The sequence below is a fragment of the Hyaena hyaena genome, unplaced genomic scaffold, assembly GCF_003009895.1.
Source record: "Hyaena hyaena isolate Hyena2069 unplaced genomic scaffold, ASM300989v1 scaffold_16, whole genome shotgun sequence".
In the NCBI taxonomy this organism is placed as follows: domain Eukaryota; kingdom Metazoa; phylum Chordata; class Mammalia; order Carnivora; family Hyaenidae; genus Hyaena; species Hyaena hyaena.
In genome coordinates this window covers 635,170-656,421 of record NW_024080650.1, presented here as the reverse complement: position 1 = coordinate 656,421, position 21,252 = coordinate 635,170, and the positions used below count along the sequence as shown (strand labels likewise).

At 42.3% G+C, this 21,252-nt stretch overlaps 1 protein-coding gene across 2 annotated transcripts in view; it reads left to right on the top strand.

Annotated features, from left to right (window-relative positions):
- The window catches only part of DNAAF9 (dynein axonemal assembly factor 9), a 136,435-nt gene that overhangs the window by 71,277 nt on the left and 43,906 nt on the right, over positions 1-21,252 (top strand). For both annotated transcript variants that reach the window (XM_039224527.1, XM_039224519.1), the window contains exons 18-25: positions 600-670; positions 1,604-1,654; positions 2,985-3,072; positions 14,124-14,227; positions 18,784-18,930; positions 20,003-20,091; positions 20,507-20,608; positions 20,887-21,004. In XM_039224527.1, the coding sequence (XP_039080458.1) occupies positions 600-670; positions 1,604-1,654; positions 2,985-3,072; positions 14,124-14,227; positions 18,784-18,930; positions 20,003-20,091; positions 20,507-20,608; positions 20,887-21,004 (770 nt within the window). The remainder of the gene's footprint in view (positions 1-599; positions 671-1,603; positions 1,655-2,984; positions 3,073-14,123; positions 14,228-18,783; positions 18,931-20,002; positions 20,092-20,506; positions 20,609-20,886; positions 21,005-21,252) is intronic.

Sequence of the window (21,252 nt, the reverse complement as noted above, 5' to 3'; positions counted from 1 at the left end):
CTGGGTGTTATATAGAAACCAATTTGACAACTATTTGTAAAAAAAATAATTAAAAAAATTTTAAAAAAAAGCAAAACTTGAGTTGTTTTTGTTTGTTTTGGCAAAATAAGTTATATATAGTTTCATAGTACTATGTATATATAAATCATATATAATTAAACACTATTGTATATTATGATATAATTATACATAATGTGTTATTAACGTTAATATATAATGTTTACATATACAGCCTTATTGGTAGTTAGGAAGAAGCAATATGAAATAATAATTAGATCCTTTTTTGTAACCTTTGTACTTCCTGGATAAAAACCAAAAGTATAGATAAAAAGGACTGATTCCCAGGACTCTTCATTTAAATGTGTATTTCTGTTGTAAGAAAAGTAATAGAGTTAATGACATGGGGGAAGTTTTATCCCTCCCCTATCAGTCTCCCTGTCCCCAGATGAGGAAGTTCTCAATTTCTGAGGGTGTAAGATTTTGTACACTATTAATAAGAGGAGTCCTCGCTCCTGAGAAAGGGAGGGGTGTTAACTGTTGGGCCTGCAAGGTGGGCCAGGTAGTAAGCAGTAACTGGCATGTCTGTGGTCTTCCTGCAGATGGCACTGTTACCACAGAAACCAGCTCCATAGTCCTGACGGCCGCCATACCCAGATTCTGCTCCTGGCTGGTTAGTGTTATTCTTCCAGCGGAAGTGGACTTAAATGTGCAGAAATCAGGGAGAACACCCGGAGGAAGAGCCTCTTCATTGGGTCCCCGGTGGGGTGTCAGATCCTAAAGTAGCTTTTGTTCAGGAATGGAAGTTTTTATCTGAGCTCTTTGTCTTTATACAAACAAGTCTAGTTTCTTTAACTCTCTCCTAATCTTGGGAAAGTGCCAAACAAAAGAAACTGATTTGGGTCCCTGTTCAATTATGAAAGAAAGACATTAACATCTTCATTTTCCAGATGAGAACACTGAGGGTTAGAAATTGACCAGCCTGTCTAAAGTCACACAGACAGTGCAGAGTAGATCATGTGGCTCCCTTCTCTGATTGGAATGGTTGCGGCTGAGTTTGTACAGCAATGCCTCTCTGCATGTGGAAGGGTTCCATCTGTACCAGTGGACTTGGTCTGAAACTGTGGTGCCTTGGGACACAGAAAATATGACAGTAATGAGTCAAGTAATGGTCTAAGTACCTATTTTAGATTCTGTTTATATTGTTCCTACAATTCCGACATGGAAAGAGAAGAATCAGCGTCAGAGATGAACACATTAAAGGAGAAAACACTCAAAATATTTTAATATGTTCTCTTCCCTTCATCCTTACAAATAGTTGTTTTTCCCTGAAGTAAAGTATAAGTGGAGGCGAATACATCATTTCCAAATATCGTAGGCTCATTTAGCTGGACCTCACGTCCCAGTGAGAGAGCCCACCATGGCGTTGGGCTCTAAGACTTGATGACTGGCAGTCAGCCAACTCTGCCAGCCATCAGGCCCTGAGAGCATGGGGTTTGGTTGAGGGACTTCCTAGTCTCCTACAAATATTTGAACATGGGAGAAACTTGGCAGAATTTTGCCCTTGAAACAGGAAACTGAAAATTTTCACTCCTCTTGGATTCAGGTAGAAGATAATGAAGTAAAATTGTCTGAGAAAACCCAGCAAGCAGTTAAGGTAAGCAGCCTTCTTATTCTTTTTTTTTTTAATATTTAAAAATATTTATTTATTTTTTGAGAGAGAGACACACAAAGTGTGAGTGGGAGAGGGGCAGAGAGAGAGGGAGACACCGAATCTGAAGTAGGCTCTAGGCTCTAAGCTGTCAGCACAGAGCTCTGTGTGGGGCTCAAACTCATGAACCTCAAGATCATGACCTGAGCCAAAGTTGGACGCTTAACTGACTGAGCCACCCAGACACCCAGCAGCGTTCTTATTCTTAATATTAACATTGTATCAAAATGAAGTATAAACAATTTATGAAGATAATTTAGAACATTTCATTGTAGAGCTGATCTGAAGGATATATTCCTCTGTGTCTCAATTCCAGCTTGCATTCTTCCCCTCTTGGCAAAGCTCTAGAAATAACCATTTCCTCTCTCATTGCCCCTTCCCCGTTCCTGCTCTTTCTCTCTCAAAAATAAACATTAAAAAATTTTTTTAAAAGGTGGGAGTGGCACCTGGGTGGCTCAGTCGGTTGAGTGTCCGACTTCAGCTCAGGTCATGATCTCACGGTTTGTGGATTCAAGCCCCTAGTTGGGCTCTGTGTTGACATCTCAAGCCTGGAGCCTGCTTCAGATTCTGTGACTCCCTCTCTCTCTGCCCCTCCCCCACTCACACTCTGTCTCTCTTTCTCAAAAATAAATAAAAATAAACGTTAAAAATTTTAAAAATAACCATTTAATGGTGTGCACAGTTAGAGGGGTTTGTTCTGCCATTTAGGCCTTTTGATGTGTTGTAGGATTTTTTTGACATTTATTTTGAGAGAGGGAGCATGAGTGAGAGGAGGAGCAGAGGGAGAGCAAGAATCCCAAGTAGGTTCTGCACTGTCAGTGCAGTGCCCAGCGTGGTCCTCTCTCACAAACCACACCAAAATCAAGAGTCAGACGCCCAGTGGACCAAGCCATCCAGGTGCCTCTGGTGTGTTTTTTTAATCTCCCTGTACTATTAAAGCAGATCTCAGATTGACCTAGACACATGGAACTGAGAAGTAAAGGCTTTTGGCTAAGGAGAGGCTGCCTCTAATGGCTAGAAATCCACTGGAACATGAACAAGCATAGCAGGCGTTGGTGCCTGGACTCAGAGAGGACCTCATATTGTTTTCTTCGATACAAGTCAAGAATACCAGTAACGTGACAAAGAGCCAGGCAGTGCCAAAGGTGTGGAAGAGATTGGGTATATCTGAGGCTGACTAAGCAGCTTTATAGATAGATAGATGGGCAAAATTTTTGATTCTGTGAATACTTATGCTACAAAACCATGTACTCTTTGTGATTGCTTATTTTTAAAGGGGGATGCCTGTTTCCTGGGCACTTTCCTAACAGGAGGAGAAGGAGCATATCTTTATTCCAGCAATCCACACTCCTGGCCTGAGGAAGGTGAGCCAGTTGTTACTGTTCTATTCTTGACTGTGTCTGGTCTGCAGGTATTGGCATGGGTGTTGTGATCAATAATATCTCAGGTATTTGAAAAGATTTGTTGGTATACAAGTGTTCTCCTACAGCTTTTCTCCTTTTATCCACCCATTTTGCAGATAGGAAACTTGTGTTTCAAAGGGATGGGCCCAAAACCGCAATCTGGTCCTGTTGTCGCCCCCTGAGGATTGTTCTCAGAATGGGCTAGAGCAGTAGCATGTCCAGAAATGGAACCTGTGGACCAAAGTCTGGATTCGTTTTCTATTGTTGTATGACAGATTACCACAAATTTAGTAGCTTAAAACAATATGTGTTTATGATCTCACAGTTCTGTAGATCAGAAGGGTTCATGTTTAGGGTCTTATAAGGCCGAAGTTAAGGCATTAGCTAGACTAGACTCTTGTCTGGAGACTCTGGGGAAGAATGTGCTCCCAAGATGCCCTAGATTATCAGTGGAATTCGGTTCCTTTAGATTGTAGGACTGAAGTCCCTGTCTTTTTGCCAGCTGTCAGCCAGAATCATGCTTAGCTCCTCCTTCCAGAGGTCTCCGCCCTGTGACAGTCCTCCCCCATCTCAGCAAAGAGAACCTCCCTTGTGTTGTTGAATCTCTCTTGCCCTTCTGTTCTAAATTCCTTTTCTATACCAGCCAGAGAAAACTGCTTATAATGAGCTTGTTGTGATTAGAAGCCCACTTACATAATTTCCCTTTTGCCATATAATGGTACATAAACACAGGAATAACATCAGGGGATGAAGGTCCTGGGAGCCACAGCTACCCTCTGGCCCCCGCATCCATCCCTCTCACGTGCAAAATACAATCCCCCCTTCCCAAGGGCCTCATTTCATTATGGTGATAGTTCAAAGTCCTAAATCTCACCAGCTCAGAAATCCAAAATCTCATCAAGATCATCTAAGTCAGGTGTAGATAAGGCTCTGGCATGTAATCCATTAAGTACAACTCCTGAACACAAGTCCATTCCAGCTGTCAAACTAAAGAGACCAGTTATCTGCCTCTGCCTTCCCAACACCCAAGGTAGCACTGCTATAGGATAACAATCATAGACCTTCAGCTTCAAAGGGGGCGGGGGGGCAGTAGAAAATAAAAAGGAGTCATCAACCTGAGGTAGCTTTGAAATCCAGCTGGGCAAACTCCAGAGTCTGGATTAGGTTTCAAGGCCTGGGACCAGTCCTCCATAGCTCTGATCTCTGCCATCTGGGCTCTTGGTTTCACCCTCTAACCTCTTAGTTTTCCCCTCTGGGTTTGGGGCTACACCTCAGTCATCCTTCCTTTTTCATAAAGGTGGCACTTTGTAGCTGAATTTTATCACCCTGCTTCTTGCCAGTAGGATTTTGAGAATCCAATAATCTCCTTTGATTTCATACTCTCTCTATCCCTTTCAGTCTGTGCTGGCAGTATTTCTGCTGATCTAAGATTCTCAAGAACCTTGTTAGTTTTGTGTGGGTTTCATGGGGATTCATTCCATGCTCCTTTTTGGTTTCCTCAAAATAACATTTTCTTAGGAGTCCTATTCTTTCTCTGGTTGATACAGTCATTTTGTGCAGAAAGAGTTGTGACTTACTCCACAAATTTCTCAACCTCTACTATGCAGATCCCATTTCTGGATAATTTTTTCTCCTTGAAAATATTTTGTCCAGTGGCACATTCCTCTCTCTGTTCTCAGATTACTGGTTCAGCTTCTGCTTCTCCATTCATGGAGGAGACAAAGCACAAGGAGTTTTGGTGTTCCACAAAATGCCGGGGGTAGTAAGTAATAACATTTGCTGTCATGCCTGTACTACAGCCCCTGCTTGCGTTTCTGCCTATCTAGATCCTGGTGCACAAGACTGTGTTAGGAATCCTTGTTGAAGGCAGGGAGTGCGTCACAGTGCCACTAGCCTTGGGGCAAAATTGCATAGTGTTTTAGAAGCAGGTTGTAGAGGCAACACAGAGGTGATTGTGCTCTGTCACAGTTGAGCCAGTTATAATATTTAGCAAGGATATTTGCCAAAATTAATTTGCACCTTCTTAGCAAAGGGCCTTGTTAGAAAAATAATTTTAAATTGTATTGACTTTTCATGCAAGATTCAGTATATCCTGAGGTTTCCACATAAAGAGCACAGCCAGGGATTTCTGGAGCCCTCTTAGTCATACTCTTATGAGAGTGCACTCTTAGTTTCAGAGGGAAATGTAGTTTGAATTATGAAGTGGTTTTCTAAGAAAAATTAAATAGGAGCAGAGACTTTAAATAGGAATCTCCTGACTATCTGTTAAGCTTTTTGCCACTTTGGAGCTCAGGTCAAGTGGGGCTTCGAGTTTATTCCATGTAGGGCCCTGTTAAGGAAAGAGAACACAAAACATGTAGGGCTCTTCTCAGGACCTTGGAAGGGGTCTTGAGCAGGTGAGGGGTTCTGAAGCTTCAGTGTCATTAGTATCTAGGTAAATCTGTCTCTACTTGAGACTATGATGAGCTTGAAATGTATCTGTTCCATTCCCCAAGGGCATTTAAAAAGCTCTTCATGTGGGAGGGGGATGGTCTAAATGGGTAAGTGACATTAAGGTCAACTTAATGAAATCATTGTTGTACCATATGCTAACTAACTTGGATGTAAATTAAACAATAAATAAGTTTTAAAAAACAAATAAAATAATTTAAAAAAAAAAAAAAAGCTCTTCAGCATGCATTATCTTAACTGAGCTTCTTGTCCTGAGCCCCATAGATGAAAACTTGCCTGAGGTTATAACTGCAAGTTCAGGTAGCTCTGGAGGGTGCACTAGGTTTTTTGTTTTTTGTTTTAAGTTTTTATTTTGAGAGAGAGAGAGAAACAGAAAGAGTGAGTGGGGGAGGGGCAGAGAGAGAGGGAGAGAGAATCACAAGCAGTTTCTGTGCTTTCAGTACAGAGACTGCTTCAGGGCATGATCTTATGAATTATGAGATCTTGACCTGAGCTGAAACCAAGAGTCAGACACTTAACCCTGAGCCACCCAGGCACCCCTCACAGTGTTTTTCTAAAGTCTGGACCAGGTCTTCTGATTCTCAGTCCAGGGCTGGCACTTCAAACTACACATAGATAAGAATAGTATCTCCTTTACTTTGAAATCCTTCCAGCTTTGGAACTTTTTTCCTTCCCCAGTTAGTGACTTCTGTCACAACAGCTTCCTGTTCATTTATGTCCTTCATGTGTCCTTCTCTTCCCCACCCTACTGACCTTGGTCAGGCAGGCTGCCCAGCACCTGACCCTCAGGAGCCTGCTTGGGTTTTACCACATATGCCTATATCCCTAAACAATGTCTTGTTTTTGAGTGTAACACAAATATAATCCCACACTGTGTGTTCTTCTGGGACTTGCTAAGCTTTCTTCAGATTGTTTGGGTAGCCATATAGTTCATTTAGTTTCATGGCTCCATGGCATGTCTTTATATGAGAATGTGCTGTTTATTCTTTGGACTGTTGATGGATTTGGGAGGTTTTTTGCTCTTGCAGACAGTCCTGTTGTGAGCCTTCTTGTACCCGTACCCTGCTGCACATGGCACAGGAAGATGCCTTAACGTGCACCTTTCTTGCTGTATAATCATTGATCTGTGTTGTCTCAGGCCCTGACTTTCCTCTTATATTCTGGATGGTTGGTGTTGGCTTTCCCTGAATGTTTGCCACTTTGACTGCTATTGTTTTTTGACTTACCTAGATGTAGAATTTTCTGTGCTTTGCCTCAAAGTCAGCCCGTCTCCCTCGTAAGATTTTTTGGCACCACAGAGCTAGAGGGGAGGTCATGTTGACGTGAAATGTTGGGGTTCGGGAGTGAATGGTCAAGAAAGAATTCTTCAGACCTCTTCAGTTTAAAAAGGTGGTTTTATTAAAGCACAGGGACAGGACCTGTGGGCAGAAAGCACTGCATTGGGGTGGTGAGGAGTGGCTGATTATATATGTTCGGAGGGAGGTAGGGATAAGGGTAAGTAAGTCTTTAAGGAATTTGGAAGCAAGAGCTCCAGGACCTTGAGAGGCCAGCTGTTGCTAGGGTCAGGTCATTTAGTCTTGTCTAATAAAACCTCAGTCACGAGACCTTTTAGATGCATATCCGTGGGCCATACGTTTGGAGGACAGTTGTTAACATACATCTTGGAGGGTGGTAGACGTAAAGGAAATTTCCAAAGGGATTTTTTTACAGGATTCTAGAGGTCTGGCTAATGTCAAACTAAAGTTGCCTTTTACCTTTAGCAAAGTCTAAACATAAAGGCAGCTAAGCTCCTTGGGGAAGGTCACTCTGTCTGTCTCTAGTACTTGTCAGTGGATTGTAAGTTATAAAAAAGTATAATTTTTTTCTTTTGCCTTTATTCTCGACATCAGTGTGAATAGCCCCTGGCTGAAACACCACAGATGTCTACTGTTCTCACCAAACTTCAGTAGAATTTCTCAAATAGATGCTTCTCGGTTTTATTGTACAACTGTGGTCCATTAATAGGGTCCTTAAATAGTTGTCTTAACAATTAGTCCAGTTTCTTTCCCTCTCTGTTTCTCTGCCCAACATGGGTCTTGAACGCATAAGCCCCAGGATCAAGAGTCACATACTCTGCTGACTTAGCAGCCAGATGCCCTAACAGTTTCCTTCTTTCTGGAAAGGTGTTGCTCCACTCCGCTGTCTTCTTGCTTGCATCATCCCTGAGCAGAAGCCCACTGCAATCCTTATCTTTGTTCCTTTTATAGACGTTCTCTCTTTTTCACTCCAGCTGCTTTAAAACTTCTTTTTTGGGGCGCCTGGGTGGCTCAGTTGGTTAAGCGTCCGACTTGGGCTCAGGTCATGATCTCACGGTCTGTGAGATCTCTGTGCTGACAGCCAGCTCAGAGCCTAGAGCCTGCTTCAGATTCTGTGTCTCCCTCTCTCTCTGACCCTCCCCTGTTCACCTGTCTCTCTCTCTCTCTCTCAGAAATAAATTAAAAAAACATTAAAAAGTTAAAAAAATAAAAATTAAAAAAATAAAAATTCCATGTTTTTAATCACAGATTTTAAGCAGTTTTACTTTTATATGACTTTGTGTGTTTTTTTTCCCCATCTTCCTTGTGCTGGAAATTACTTACTTTCTTGATTGAATGGATTTAGGTTTCCTCTAATTGGGAGGGGTTTTTTGGCCTTTATTTATTTATTTATTTATTTATTTTTGCCCCTCCTATTCTGGAGGTCAAGTTACATATCTTTGCTGCCTAAAGTTGCCACACCCCCTGTTGCTCTGTACAATTATTTTCAGTCTTTTTTCTCTTTGTATTTCATTTTGCATAGTTTCTATTTGTATATATTCTAATTTACTAACCTTCTTTTCTGCACTGTTGATATGAGTTTGTTAAATTAACATTTGTTAAATTAAGCACAAGGTACTCACAGAGTGAGCCAAGTTCAACAAAAGATCATGAAAGAAAATAGAGAAGTTTATTACTCACAAATCTTGGAGGAAGTACATGCAATGGCATACCTCATGCCTCCAGGGCTCATAGGAAGGTCAAAGCAGAGTGCAAACTGAGTGGCAAGACCTGGGGCACATGCCTTTATTAGGGTAGAGTGCTTTGGGATTCCCAGGCTAAGTCCAGATTGGTCCATTCAAGCCAAGAGAGCAGGGTTTTGGAAAGCTCCACAGGGGTTTTATCTAAGGGGTGCACAAGGGGATGGTCCTAGGAAGCAAGGGAGGCTTGAGCACAAGAGCTGTTGGGGAAGTCATGTGAGGAACTCACATCCCCTGTGATTCTGCAGGCTGCTACATAGGGCATGCCTGATTTTAAGCCCCTTTTCCCCCAGGCCTTTTGGCCATACAAAATGGATATAGAGGCAGCAATACCCTGGAGTAGCTTAGCTAAATTTTGACAACTGTCTAAAGTCATTAATCTCATATAGTGTATTTTTCTTCTCAGACATTGTATTTTTCATCTCTAGAAGTCTGAGATTTTTTTTTTACATCTTTTCATATCTCAAGTTAACATGGTTCAGTCTTCTAGCTTCTTCAACATATGGGATACAGTTATATTAATTTTTTTTAATGTTTATTTCTTGAGAGAGAGAGGCAGACAGACAGAGCATGAGTGGGGGAGGGGCAGAGAGAGAGGGAGACCTAGAATCTGAAGCAGGCTCTGGGCTCTGAGCTGTCAGCACAGAGCCCAACGCAGGGCTCGAACTCACAGACTGTGAGATCAGGACCTGAGCCAAAATCGGAAACTTAACTGACTGAGCCGCCCAGGTGCCCCTATAATAGTTTTTTTAATATATTTTCTTCTCATCTTGCCTTGCTGTTAAGCTTTGTTAGCAAGGTGGCAGAACAGCATTTAATTTAGGGCTAATTTTACCCCACTGCTGAGGCCAGAGGCCTTTTGAGTACTCTACCAGACATCCCTGTGAAATATGAGATTTCTACTGTGGCTGGTGGGAATGGGCAGAAAGTCTCATTCAAGGTATGAGTTGATGTTCATTGTTTTACATAGGAATATCCAGTTTTTCCAGTACCATTTATTGAAATGACTCCTTTTTCCTTGATCTGCCTGTATACCTTTGTTGAATATCAGTTGACTATATATTTATTATTTCCTACAGGCCTCTGTGAAAGATTGGCTCTCAGGCAGCTCCTTCATTGTCCCTGTAGTGCTTTACAGATTGCAGTGTTTTTTTCCACTGGGCAGAGAGTGTTCAGTGAGGCACAGGGACGCCCGTCCATCGGTTGCTGGGAAGGCCCAGGCAGTGGGCAACTGTTATCTGCTGAGTTCATTCTGAGCCCTCTTATGTGTTCCCTTGTGTCCACATGACGCTAGCCAGGGACACGTTAGAAAGAATGTCCTCTGCAGCACTTAACATGAATGGATTATATAGCTGCATATTACCTACAGCATGGATGACTCAGTAAAAGATGTTGAGAGTAGTAAGCAAGTCACAGAAGGACACATATTTAAGATTCTATTTATAAAGGGGCATCTGGGTGGCTCATTGGTTAAGCATTCCACTTCGGCTCAGATCAAGATCTCATGATTCATGAGTTCAAGCCCCACATCAGGCTCTCTGCTGTCAGTGTGGAGCCTGCTTCAGATCTTTCGTCTCCCTCTCTTTGCCCCATTCCTGCGCTCAGTCACTGTCTCCCAAAAATAAACATTTAAAAATTTTTTAATAACTGAAAGAAAATTCTATTTATGTGAAAGCAAAACAGATGAGACCAAATAACGTGTCATTTATAGATACACTGAAGCATGGTAAAATTATATGGAATTCGGGGTGTTGGTTCCCTCTGGGTAGAAGAGGAAAGGACATTTGGAAGGATTCAAAGGTACTAGCAATGCTTAATTACTTAGTTTCAGTGGTGAAGGTACTGGCATTGAGATTTTATTGTTACTGTTTTTCTTTATTTAAAAAAATTTTTGTTTCCTTTATTTTTGAGAGACAGAGTGAGACAGAGCAGGGGAGGGGCAGGGAGAGAGGAGGAGACACAGAATCTGAGGCAAGCTCCAGGCTCTGAGCAAGGGCTCAGCACAGAGCCCAACCTGAGGCTTGAGCCCATGAACTGTGAGATCATGACCTGAGCTGAAGTCAGACACTTAACCAACCAAGCCACCCAGGTGCCCCTTCTTGTAACTGTTTTTCTGTAAACCATATGTGTACATTTCACACACTCTCACACAGAATGAAAATTATTCAGTCATTGTATCATATTTCTTCAGTAGTGATAAATGTTCCCTCTTCACACAGGCTCGGGCACTGGTGGAGGTTTCTTTGTACGGTGAGTTGTCTGAAGGAGCAAAAGCCAAATTCTTCACCTCTCACATCCCAAAAATTCAAAAGCTTCACCAGAGGCATTGGAGACCCAGGTTCAGACGTTAGAAAGAGCTTGGTGTCTTGTTTGCCCTGAGGGCTCATCCTTCTGTTGAACTCCTGGTGATACAGAGGTCAATCAAAGACAGAGCCAGGCCTCAGTCCCTTACTGTTTCTTGCGTAGTGAAGGGTAACTTCCTCTTACCTTGGGTTTTTAGATTCAGACAATGGAGAAGGAATGACAGAGGCCATTCAGTGAGGGCACCAGGGATGAGACAAGGAGCCACGGAGGTCTCATCAGGAGTTGGCTCCCATGGTCACTAAGAAACCCCTGCAAAGACATTTCCCTTCAGACCGAGTCTGACAGTCTTGAGTCCAAAGCAGATACTGGAAGTGTCTTCATTTCATGTGGATTAGGATCTAGAGACCAGGTAACAGGCACTGGTCCACCCAGTGAGTCACATTTTTTGTGTGCTCTGAGGATAATGAAAGTTATCCTTCCCATAATCAGGCTGAGGGGTCGCTGTAACACAGGACAGTCTCTTTGCACCAGTACTAAAATCAACTTCTTTCCCTGGGCCAGGTCCCATAATGAGTGCTTTTCCAACACTGCCTTATGAATTTCTGTCTTCCTCTTTTTCATTTTATTTCAAGGCTTGAGTCTAGAGAGAAAAGAAATGCTGGAGATGACCTCTCACATCTGTGCTCTTTTCTGGAAGCTTTGGAAGAATGTTTAGATTTGTCCAGGAGCCCTTTGAGTGGTACTAGACTTGCTTCTGAGAAGCTTACTGTGGGAGCTACACAGGTAGAGGGTGAGCCCAGGACCTGGAAGGGCACAGAAACTAAGCTGTAGTAGGGGAGCAGTTCTTACCTCCTAATACCCGTTGACTGCTCTTTTCTCTGTAAACAGTAGGTAGAGTTGTCTTGTAGCTGGAATCTATGAGGTCGTGGTGTGAGGAGAGTGCTGAAAATCGTGCCTGGGCCTTGGGGGAACTCCTAGAGGAGCTGAGGAAGGACTGCAGGCAGCACTGTGGGCCTCTTGAGGCTAAGAAGCAGAGAGAGCACATCGTCAAATTAGCCATATTCAGATCAGCCATGGAGTAGCCATTTGGAGAGAGCAAATGGGGGGAAGCTGGGTGAGAACCAAAGGGGTCCAGGTGCCATAGTGCCTTAGCGGCACTGTACATAGTTCTGTCACTTTTGGAGAAACTTCTCTAAGCTGTGTCTCCCCATCAGTCTTATAAGAAGATTACCTCTTACATATGTTGGGAAGGTGGAAAACTATAATGTTTATGACCTGCTTAGTGTAGTTAGTGTAATTAGTAAATACTGAGCAGAATCTGTTTCCATCCCCTTCTCTGACAAAACAGAAATTAAAGTATGTCCTGCCCCAGAAGATTGTGATATGGGTGATAGGAAAGTCAGAAATTTCTGAACAATAGGGAGAACTGGGAGCCTGAGGCTTCAAAGGCTCAGTGACATCAGAGGATACGATTTGGGAAGTGAGATAGCAAAAAGGATGATAGAATGCTGCACTCCAAGAGTTGGTTCTGGAGCTGAAGAGTTCAGAGGTTAAGATGTTCTGGGCGCTGCTTTACTGCTGTGGCGTTGGGATTGAAGAGCAGGGAGTCCAGGATAAAGTGTGGATCATCCCCTCGATCTCTCAGAAGGGACAGAAGTCTTGGTTGTTTGAAATGTTGTGGCATGATTAGGAGGGCAGTCAATGTGAGCATTGAAGGGAAGAAAAGGCTTGTGTGTCTGAGGGAATGAAAATATTGTGCCAGTGTGGAAGGGAATGGTCTGGGAACAGCCGTGAGAAACCTTGGCATTGATACAGGATGCTGCTGGGTAGGAGGTAGCCTCTACTCAAGAGGCCCATAGGGCAAGGCTATGTGCAAAAGAGGTCATGCTCTACTTGTTAGAGGCTGTGAGGCTTACAGGCCTTGAACCTGGTTGCCTTAAACTGGGCTCCTGCTGCCCTAGATGCTAAGGTTAGCCTTATTTCCCTCCAACTGATCATCTCATCTAGTTCCTCTGTTGATTTCAGGCTCCAAACCTTCTGCCTGTACCTAAAAACTGCCTCTACCTCCCCTACTTCTTTTCATACCCCATTAACATGCAAATACCAGCACACAAACTCAGTAGGCCTCTCTGCCTCCTGAATCCAAACCTCCTCAGAAAAACTTGAAGTCTCCAAAATTCCTCTCCCTTGCCTTTGCTCTTCTCATCAGTACAATCTCAAGCTTTGGGGCTATGTTCCTAGACCTACAGCTCAAGGAATCAAGTCCCTCTTCTGTGTCTTCTGTCCTCTGTGGTCTTATGGGTGCTCTCGGTGCTTCATTTCAGTCTCCAAGCCCAACCTTAATGCTTGTCATCTTAGCTGTCCATCCTTTCTTTGGTCTTCCCCCTAGGGCCCATAGTGAGCTATTCTGTATGACCTTGACCTCCCAGAAAACAGCAGCTGTCCTTAGACTTGAATCCTTGGAACTGAAGAAACCACATGCCCACATCCCATCCATCTTTTGTGAATATAGAACAGCAAGCCTCCAGTGTGTATAGAATCCCCTTATTGCCTAACTCAAATATTCCTTTGCTGGCCACAGGGACCCTTAGGGTCTCTTCACCTGTCCTTCAGTTGAGACCCTACTGCTCTTATTGGGCCTTAAGTGAGGGCTGTGGTCTCTTTAGAGCCAAGCCAACTTCTGCCAAAATAGGCAAAAACAGAGTTTATAAACTCAGTGGTGGAACAACATACCCACAGTCTTTTTCAGTGATTTTGAATGTGAATTTTGCCTCTCCCCATCAGCTGATAACTTATTCACTTGTTTTTTCTAATTCACATACAAAAGCTCTGATCCCTCATTTCTCTCTGAAGCTCTCGGAGTGTACATTGGTCTCCTCAGAGCACAGGGCTCAGCATAAAAATCATGTAACTTGAGGTGCCTGGGTGGCTCAGTCAGTTAAGTGTCCAACTTCAGGTCATGATCCTGCAGTTTGTGGGTTTGAGCCCTGAGTTGGACTCTCTGCTGTTAGCATGGAGTCCAATTTGGATCCCATGTCCTCCCTCTCTCTCTCTGCCCCTCCCTGGCTCATGCTCTCACTCTCAAAAAATAGATAAATAAAAACATTTTTTAAAAACTGTGTAACTTACACGTTACAGATACTAGTCCCTAGTTACCACTGTGGTGTGCCCGTGCCCCCAGTATCCAACCCTCCAGCTCTGACCAGCTCTCTTTTCCTTCCAGGTAAAGTGCATTTCTTCTCTAGTGGTCTTCTATTTTCTCACCGTCATCATGGAAGTATCGTCCTTTCCAAGGATCACATGAATTCCATTTTATTCTATGATGGGGTAGGTGTTTTACCAATCCATGGCTTTGATGTTCAGAAGGATACTCACACTTCTGAGGTGAAAATCAAATAACTCCCTGTCCCTGCCCCTCCACCATGGGGCAGGATGCCAAGAAACAGCACTGCCCTTGAGGCAAGCAGACAGGGAGTTCATGGAGAGGCCTGTCCACTTGTCACCCTTGCTGCTCTGTAAAGGGCATGGCTAGAAAAGACTTCTGGGTCAGGAGGACCAACAGCTGCTCATGCATAACGAACTCATCCCAAAAAGGACCAGAAGGTAGACTGAAGAAGGTCTCCATTGGCCTCTGACAGATGACCTCCTGCCCAGGGACACAAAGGCTAATAATCTATATAAGAACTGGAAAGAAGCTGTTCCTCTAACACTGATGAGACTCAACTCATCCGTTAGCAGGAGAAAGAATTATGTGAGCCAGAGAAGAAAGAAATGGCTCAATTTCCCATGAGGGCTCAACCCCATGCCTTCACACACTCAGACTTACTCTCCAGCTCTTTGAAAGTTCTATCCCCAAAAATACCCTTTAACTTCACCAGTCTCTATCAATACTTTCCCCTCCCCTTGCCAGAAAGAAGGTAGCTGCAAGTTTTCCCTGAGCCGCTTCTGGCCAAGACACAGCTCATCCCTCAGTAATAGCACCTCAGTATAATCCCTCTACTGTGCTTGGTCTCACCCTCAAAACCAGCCTGTTTGGGAATCAAGACAGGGACTAGGTGAGGTGGGATGGTCCTGTGGCTCAGAAAATAAATTCTGTGAATAATTCAACGAAAATTCTTTTTTTCATATAGAACCTGCTGCCTTAAAGGGTGTTCAAAAAGGCAAGCAGGCTGGCCAACAAGACAGAATGGATGGCCTTATTACTTGAAAGCTTTGGTGAGGAAAGAGGAAAGTGAATCATTCAAGTTACTGGGACAATAAGTTAGCTAACTTGGGATGCCAGTGGGTGCAATCTTACCTCTTATCAAAAATCAGAATAAACTTATGACAGATTAAATTAAATATGTTTAATTTTGCAAGTAGAAAGAGTAATGTAAAATAAATATGAAATTTCTAGGGCCAGGAAGACTTTTAAGCTGAGAAATGATACAAGAAGTTCTAAAGGAAAAGTTTGTCAGATTTTACCACTTAAGGATTTTTTAACTTTTTGCCAGTAACGTATTGAAGTATACTTTAGATACAGTTAAATGTATCCATTTAAAGTTTTGATAAGTATATATATATATATATATGTATATATATATATACACACTTATGAAACCACTATCACAATCAGATACAGATGACTTTCATTACGCCTAAACTTTTCTAATGCCCTTTTGCAGTTCATCTTTCCCTCCACTCTGGCTTCAGGCAACTACCAGTTAGCTTTCTGTCACTGTAGATCAGTTTGCAGTTCTAAAATGTTATACAGACTCCTAGGTGGCTCAGTCGGTTAAGCATCTGACTCTTGATATCAGCTCAGGTCATGATCTCACAATTGTGGGATCAAGCCCTACATTGGGCTCTGCACCGAGTGTGGAGCTTGCTTGGGATTCTTACTCTCCCTCTCTCTTTGCCCTTCCCCTGCACGTGTGCGTGCACACTCTCTTGCCCTAAGTAAATATTTTAAAAAGTAAATAAATAAAATAAAATGTTACATAAATGGACATCATACATTCTGTACCCCTTTGAGCCTGGCATTTTTCCCTCAGCATGATGATTTTTAGATTCATCCATGTTGTTTGTATCAATAGTCTGTTCCTTCTCATTGCTTTACTGTGGAATAGTATTCCATTGTTTGGATATAGCATAAAATTTATCAGACTAATAATTTGAAACACTAAAAAGTCTCAAGGAGAGAATTTATTAAAAAGTAAAAAAATAAACTGGATAAAACATTTTTGGTGATGAGAACAAATGAACTAAATTTCTATTCATAATTCTGTCTTTATTAACATGACGTTACTTAACAGATAATAGGGAAGTACATCAAAAATAGCCTAACACTACCATATATAACAGTTAATTGGCAAAGAGTAAATAAAAGGTCCTATTGGCAAGGAGAAATGCAGTAAATAGTATGAATGTCCAGCCATAGGAATGGCTTTAGAGGATAATGGGATGCAGTGTTTGAAAGTATTTACAGAGGGGCACCTGTGTGGATCAGTTGGTTAAGTGTCCAACTTTGGCTCAGGTCATGATCTCACGGCTTGTGGGTTTGAGCCCCACATTCAACTCTGTGCTGACAGCTCAGAGCCTGGAGCCTGTCGGATTCTGTTCCTCTCCTCTCCTCCCCCCTCCTCCTCCTCCTCCTCCTTCTCCTCCTCCTCCTCCCTCTGCCCCTCCCCCACTCACACTCTGTGTGTCTCTCAAAAATAAACATTAAAATTTTTTAAAAAAAGAAAAATATTTACAGATAGTTTCTAGCAACTTGGCAGATGCTGATGGTAAATGAAGTTTTAAAAGCAAAGTCCTGGGGGTGCCTGGCTGGCTCAGTCAGTACAGTATGTGCTTCTTGACCTGTATTGGGTGTAAAGATTATTTAAAAATCTTTTTTTTTTTTTTTTAAGCTTGTTTATTTTGAGAGAGAGAAAGAGCACATTCACAGGAGGGGCTGTCAGCATGGAGCCTAACTCGGGGCTCAAACTCATGAACCATGAGATCATAACCTGAGCTACAATTAAGAGCTGGACTCTTAACAACTAAGCCACCCAGACACCCCTTAAAAATAAAACCTTCGGGGTGCCTGGGTGGCTCAGTTGCTTAAGCTTCTGACTTTAGCTCAGGTCAGGATCTCACAGTTCATGGGTTTGAGCCATGTTGGAGCCTACTTCAGATTCTGTGTCTCTCTCTCTCTGCTTGTCCCCCACTGAGGCTCTATCTGTCTCTCTCTTTCTCAAAAATAAACATTAAAATAATTGTTAAATAAAATCTTAAAGTAAAAGCAATGTATGGAATTAGATAAATACAATTTTGCACTGCCTAAAAAAGGCAAGTCAGTAAATGAATAGGAAAAAAGACTAGAAGGAAAATTACTAAAATGTTAGCTGTGGTTGGGTTTAGACTATGGAACTTTGGATTGATTTTTTTTTTAACTTTTCTCTGTTCAATTTTTATACTTTCAAAATTTTAATTAGTGAATGTGTTACTTTTATAATGAAAAAAACTTTTAAAGAACCTTTCCCCTAAGCTCAGGACCAAGACAAGAATGCTCAATTTTGCCATTTCTGTTCAATATAGTATTGGAATTTCTAGCTGGAGCAGTTAGGCAAGAAAAATAATTAAAAGGCATCTAAATTGGAAAGGAAGAAGTAAAATTCTCTCTCTTCACAGATGTCATGATCTTATATGTGGAAAACACTAAAGATTCCACACAGAAAAACTGTTAGAACGAATAAGTGAGTTCATCAAAGTTGCAGGATACAAAATTGACACCAAAAAATCAGTTATATTTGTATGCTCTGGCAATGACCAATCTGAAAAAGTGAGTAAAAAAAAACAATTCCATTTACAATAACACCAAAAAGAATAAAATATTTAAGAATAAATTTAACCAAAGAGGTGAAAGACTTGTACACTGAAAACTACAAAGCATTGCTGAAAGAAATTGAAGTTCTAAATAAATGGAAAAGCATCCCATGTTCATGGATAGGAAGACAAGAACAAGGTTGAAGGGGAAAATTGATATTCATATGCAGAAGAATGAAGTTAAGTCCTTGCTTTATGCCATATACAAAAAATTAACTCGAAATGGAACATAGACCTACATGAAGAGCCAAAACTATTAAACTCTTAGTATAAAACATGGGAGCAAAATCCTCATGACCTTGGATTAGGCAGTGATTCCTTGAATATGACACGAAAAGCACAGACAACAAAAGAAAAAATATATAAATTGGACTTTGTCAAAATAGAAAATTTCTGTGCATCAAAGTACACTATCAAGAAGGTGAAAACAACCCACAGAATGGAAGAAAATATTTACAAATCATGGGGTGCCTGGCTGGCTCAGTTGGTAGAGAATGTGACTCTTGATCCTTTTGAGCCCCACATTAGGTATAGAGATTATTTTTTTTTAATCATAGATCTGGGGCACCTGGGTGGCTCAGTCGGTTAAACATCCAGATTTGGCTCAGGTCATGATCTCAGGGTTCATGGGGCCAAGCCCCACGTCGGGCTCTGTGCTGACAGCTAGCTTAGAGCCTGAAGCCTGCTTCAGATTCTCTATCCCTCTCTCTCTGACTCTCCCCTGCTCACACTGTCTCTCTCTCTCAGAAATAAATAAAACATTAAAAAAAAATTTTTTTAAATCATATATCTGACAAGGGATTAATATCATAGAGTTTTGAGGTAACATTTTCAGTTTAGGAGAAAAGACACTTGTACTTCCTGTATCTCCCATAACTGGGTATTGTAAAGCACATCCATAACTGAACCCAGCAAACCACATAATGTGAAAAGAATTGCAATGAAATTCATCCTATGTGAGCTGACAGTAATCCTGAGGGATAGTGTCATGCAAATGGCTTCTCTCACTGATGCTCTCTCCTTTTTCTCTTTAGGATTCCACCAGTGTTGTTGCTGCCCTTCTGATAGAGTTCAAAAGCTCACTGCTTCCTCATCTCCCAGTTCATTTCCGTGGATCAAGCAACTTTCTGATGATTGCCCTTTTCCCCAGATCAAAGATATACCAAGCATTTTACTCAGAGGTAACAACAAATCATTAGTCAGCAAAACAAATACTTCTCTTTTCTTTAGGAGTTTAGATGGTAAGGCCACATCACAGGGCTAACAGCGAAGTGATGAGAGGCAGAGCTGGGAGGGCTCATGAAAGTGGCTGCTTCTAATCCCTGTGGGTCCTAGAATGGTGCTTTTCCCATTGGGAGATGAGAACCTAAAGGAACCAAACAAAAGGCCTTTTAGCTGCTAAGACCAATCTTCTTTGTCCCATTAAATCCTAATTAGAGTCATTTTTCTTTTAGTTACTTTATTGAATTATTGGGCCATACCTATTGGATCAGAGCTTTCTAGCCCACCCCAATCTCTCCCCATGATTCACAGGCCCTGCCCTTGTGAATGGTCCTACCTGGCAGGCTGCATGTTGTAGGCAGTCAGTACATGTTACATGAGTGAGGGAGCTTACCGAGAATTATACGACCCACTTAGAGACTCAACAGTAGCCAAAGTTAAGCACATGGTCAGCCTCATGACTGGTGAAATGCTCAGAAAGGTCTGATTATAAGGGGACAGTGTCCTTCTCTCAGGACAGATTGACAGAATATGGAGGAGAGAAGAGTTGGTCTGGTTGCAGGGTGACACCTCGGGCTAGTCTGTGTCTTACTCTTACTGCCTGCTGGTCCTTCCTACCTCCTTGTGCTTGTCCTTTCAATCCGGGAACATAGAGACGGCCCTTAAGATTCTTCTCAGCTGTCTCTGTGCCCCTAAACAGGACTTGCTTGAACCGCTCCTTCTGGCTGGCCCTATCACCAGGGAAGAACATGCCCCTGCTGTCAGAACAGTGTTACCTGACACCTTCCTCCGTGCTTCCTGGCTTCTGAAGGAAGAGAATCCCTGGGAGAGGAACCCAGAAAGAAATTCTAGTTTTGAAAAATACAGAACAAAATTGCTTCAGGCCTCTATTTTTGAAACAAACTTGTTTGTTATGATGGTTTTTCTCTTTAGTGACAGTCTAGATTTTCAACAACCATCAAATCCCCATGTGGATTCCATATCCTGTTGTTGGGTTTAAAGTGTTCTTTGCTCAAATTCTGTTTTGTTTAGGTCTTCTCCCCCTGGCAACAGCAGGCTAACTCAGGGCTGCCTTTAAAAGTGATCCAGGAAGATGGATTATCTGTGGAACAAAAGAGATTGTAAGTGGCTGTCTTCGGTGTTTATGCTTGTTTCCCTAAGCCGTGTGTGTCTGCTCTCTCTGCAGGACAACTTACGTTATGTAACACAGGGGTCTTGGCTTCTGAAAGGGCCAGCACAGTCATTTCAGTGCTGCTGCTCGCAGGTAGCCAGTGCCCTTGGGGATACAGCAGTTAAGAGATATCCACCAAGAATCAGAAACCTGTAATATTACCAAGGGTTTCAGGCAAGCCTTCTTCTGTGGTTACACCAGTTGTCACACATTAGTACTGCATTGTGCTTAAGTCAGTGAGATGCTTATTTTAGAAGTGTTGACTCTGTCACAAGACTCTGGCTTGAAAGCATCAGAACAAGTTCTGTAAAGCGTGTGTGCTATAGGGAGATGGGGTTCTAATCTGTGAGCTTTTGATATTTCAGACACTCCAGTGCCCAGAAGCTCTTCAGTGTCCTGAGCCATTCTGCTGGGGAGAAACGGAGTCCTCTAAAGCTGCTCCCAGCCAAACACCCAGAGCTGGACTGGTGAGCTTTGGTTTTCTGTTTCTAGATGTTTAATGTTCTGGCTTTTGAAATGTCAGAGACCTCATTGTTGGTCCTTTCTAAGCTGCTTTTTTTTTTTTTTTTTTTTTTTTGTAGCTTCTTAGGGATCAGTGTAACCAGTAGTGACATACCATATACGATTGTATTCTCTAGAGAGAATCTAAGGTTTCTTTTTTAGCAATTAAATAGTTTCTCATGTGAAGGAGCACATTCAGGCAAGGCTGGCAATGGTAACATTAGCATTGTCTTTGTTTTTCTAGGTTTCTTCAGCATTTCGCCATCAGCAGCATTAGTCGAGAGCCTGTGATGAGGACGCATCTCCCAGCCCTGCTACAGCTAACTGACATCAGCCCTTCTCACCGAGTGGAAAATGACAAGGTACAGCAGCTCAGCAAATATGCTGGGAATTCACGGGAAGATAATCCTGACAGCCTGCCCTGGGATCTTCTGTGTCAGTTAATAAAAAGAACACAAGCAGAGTCCCTTTTATAAGACTCTCCACCTCCTAGGATACTGATGTAATGATATACATGAAACCTGCTCTGTACAATGACTGTACAGGCATCTGCACTGACCCCAACCAAGCCCTACGGCAGCCAGAATGCCCTGGCACCTTGCCATGCCCT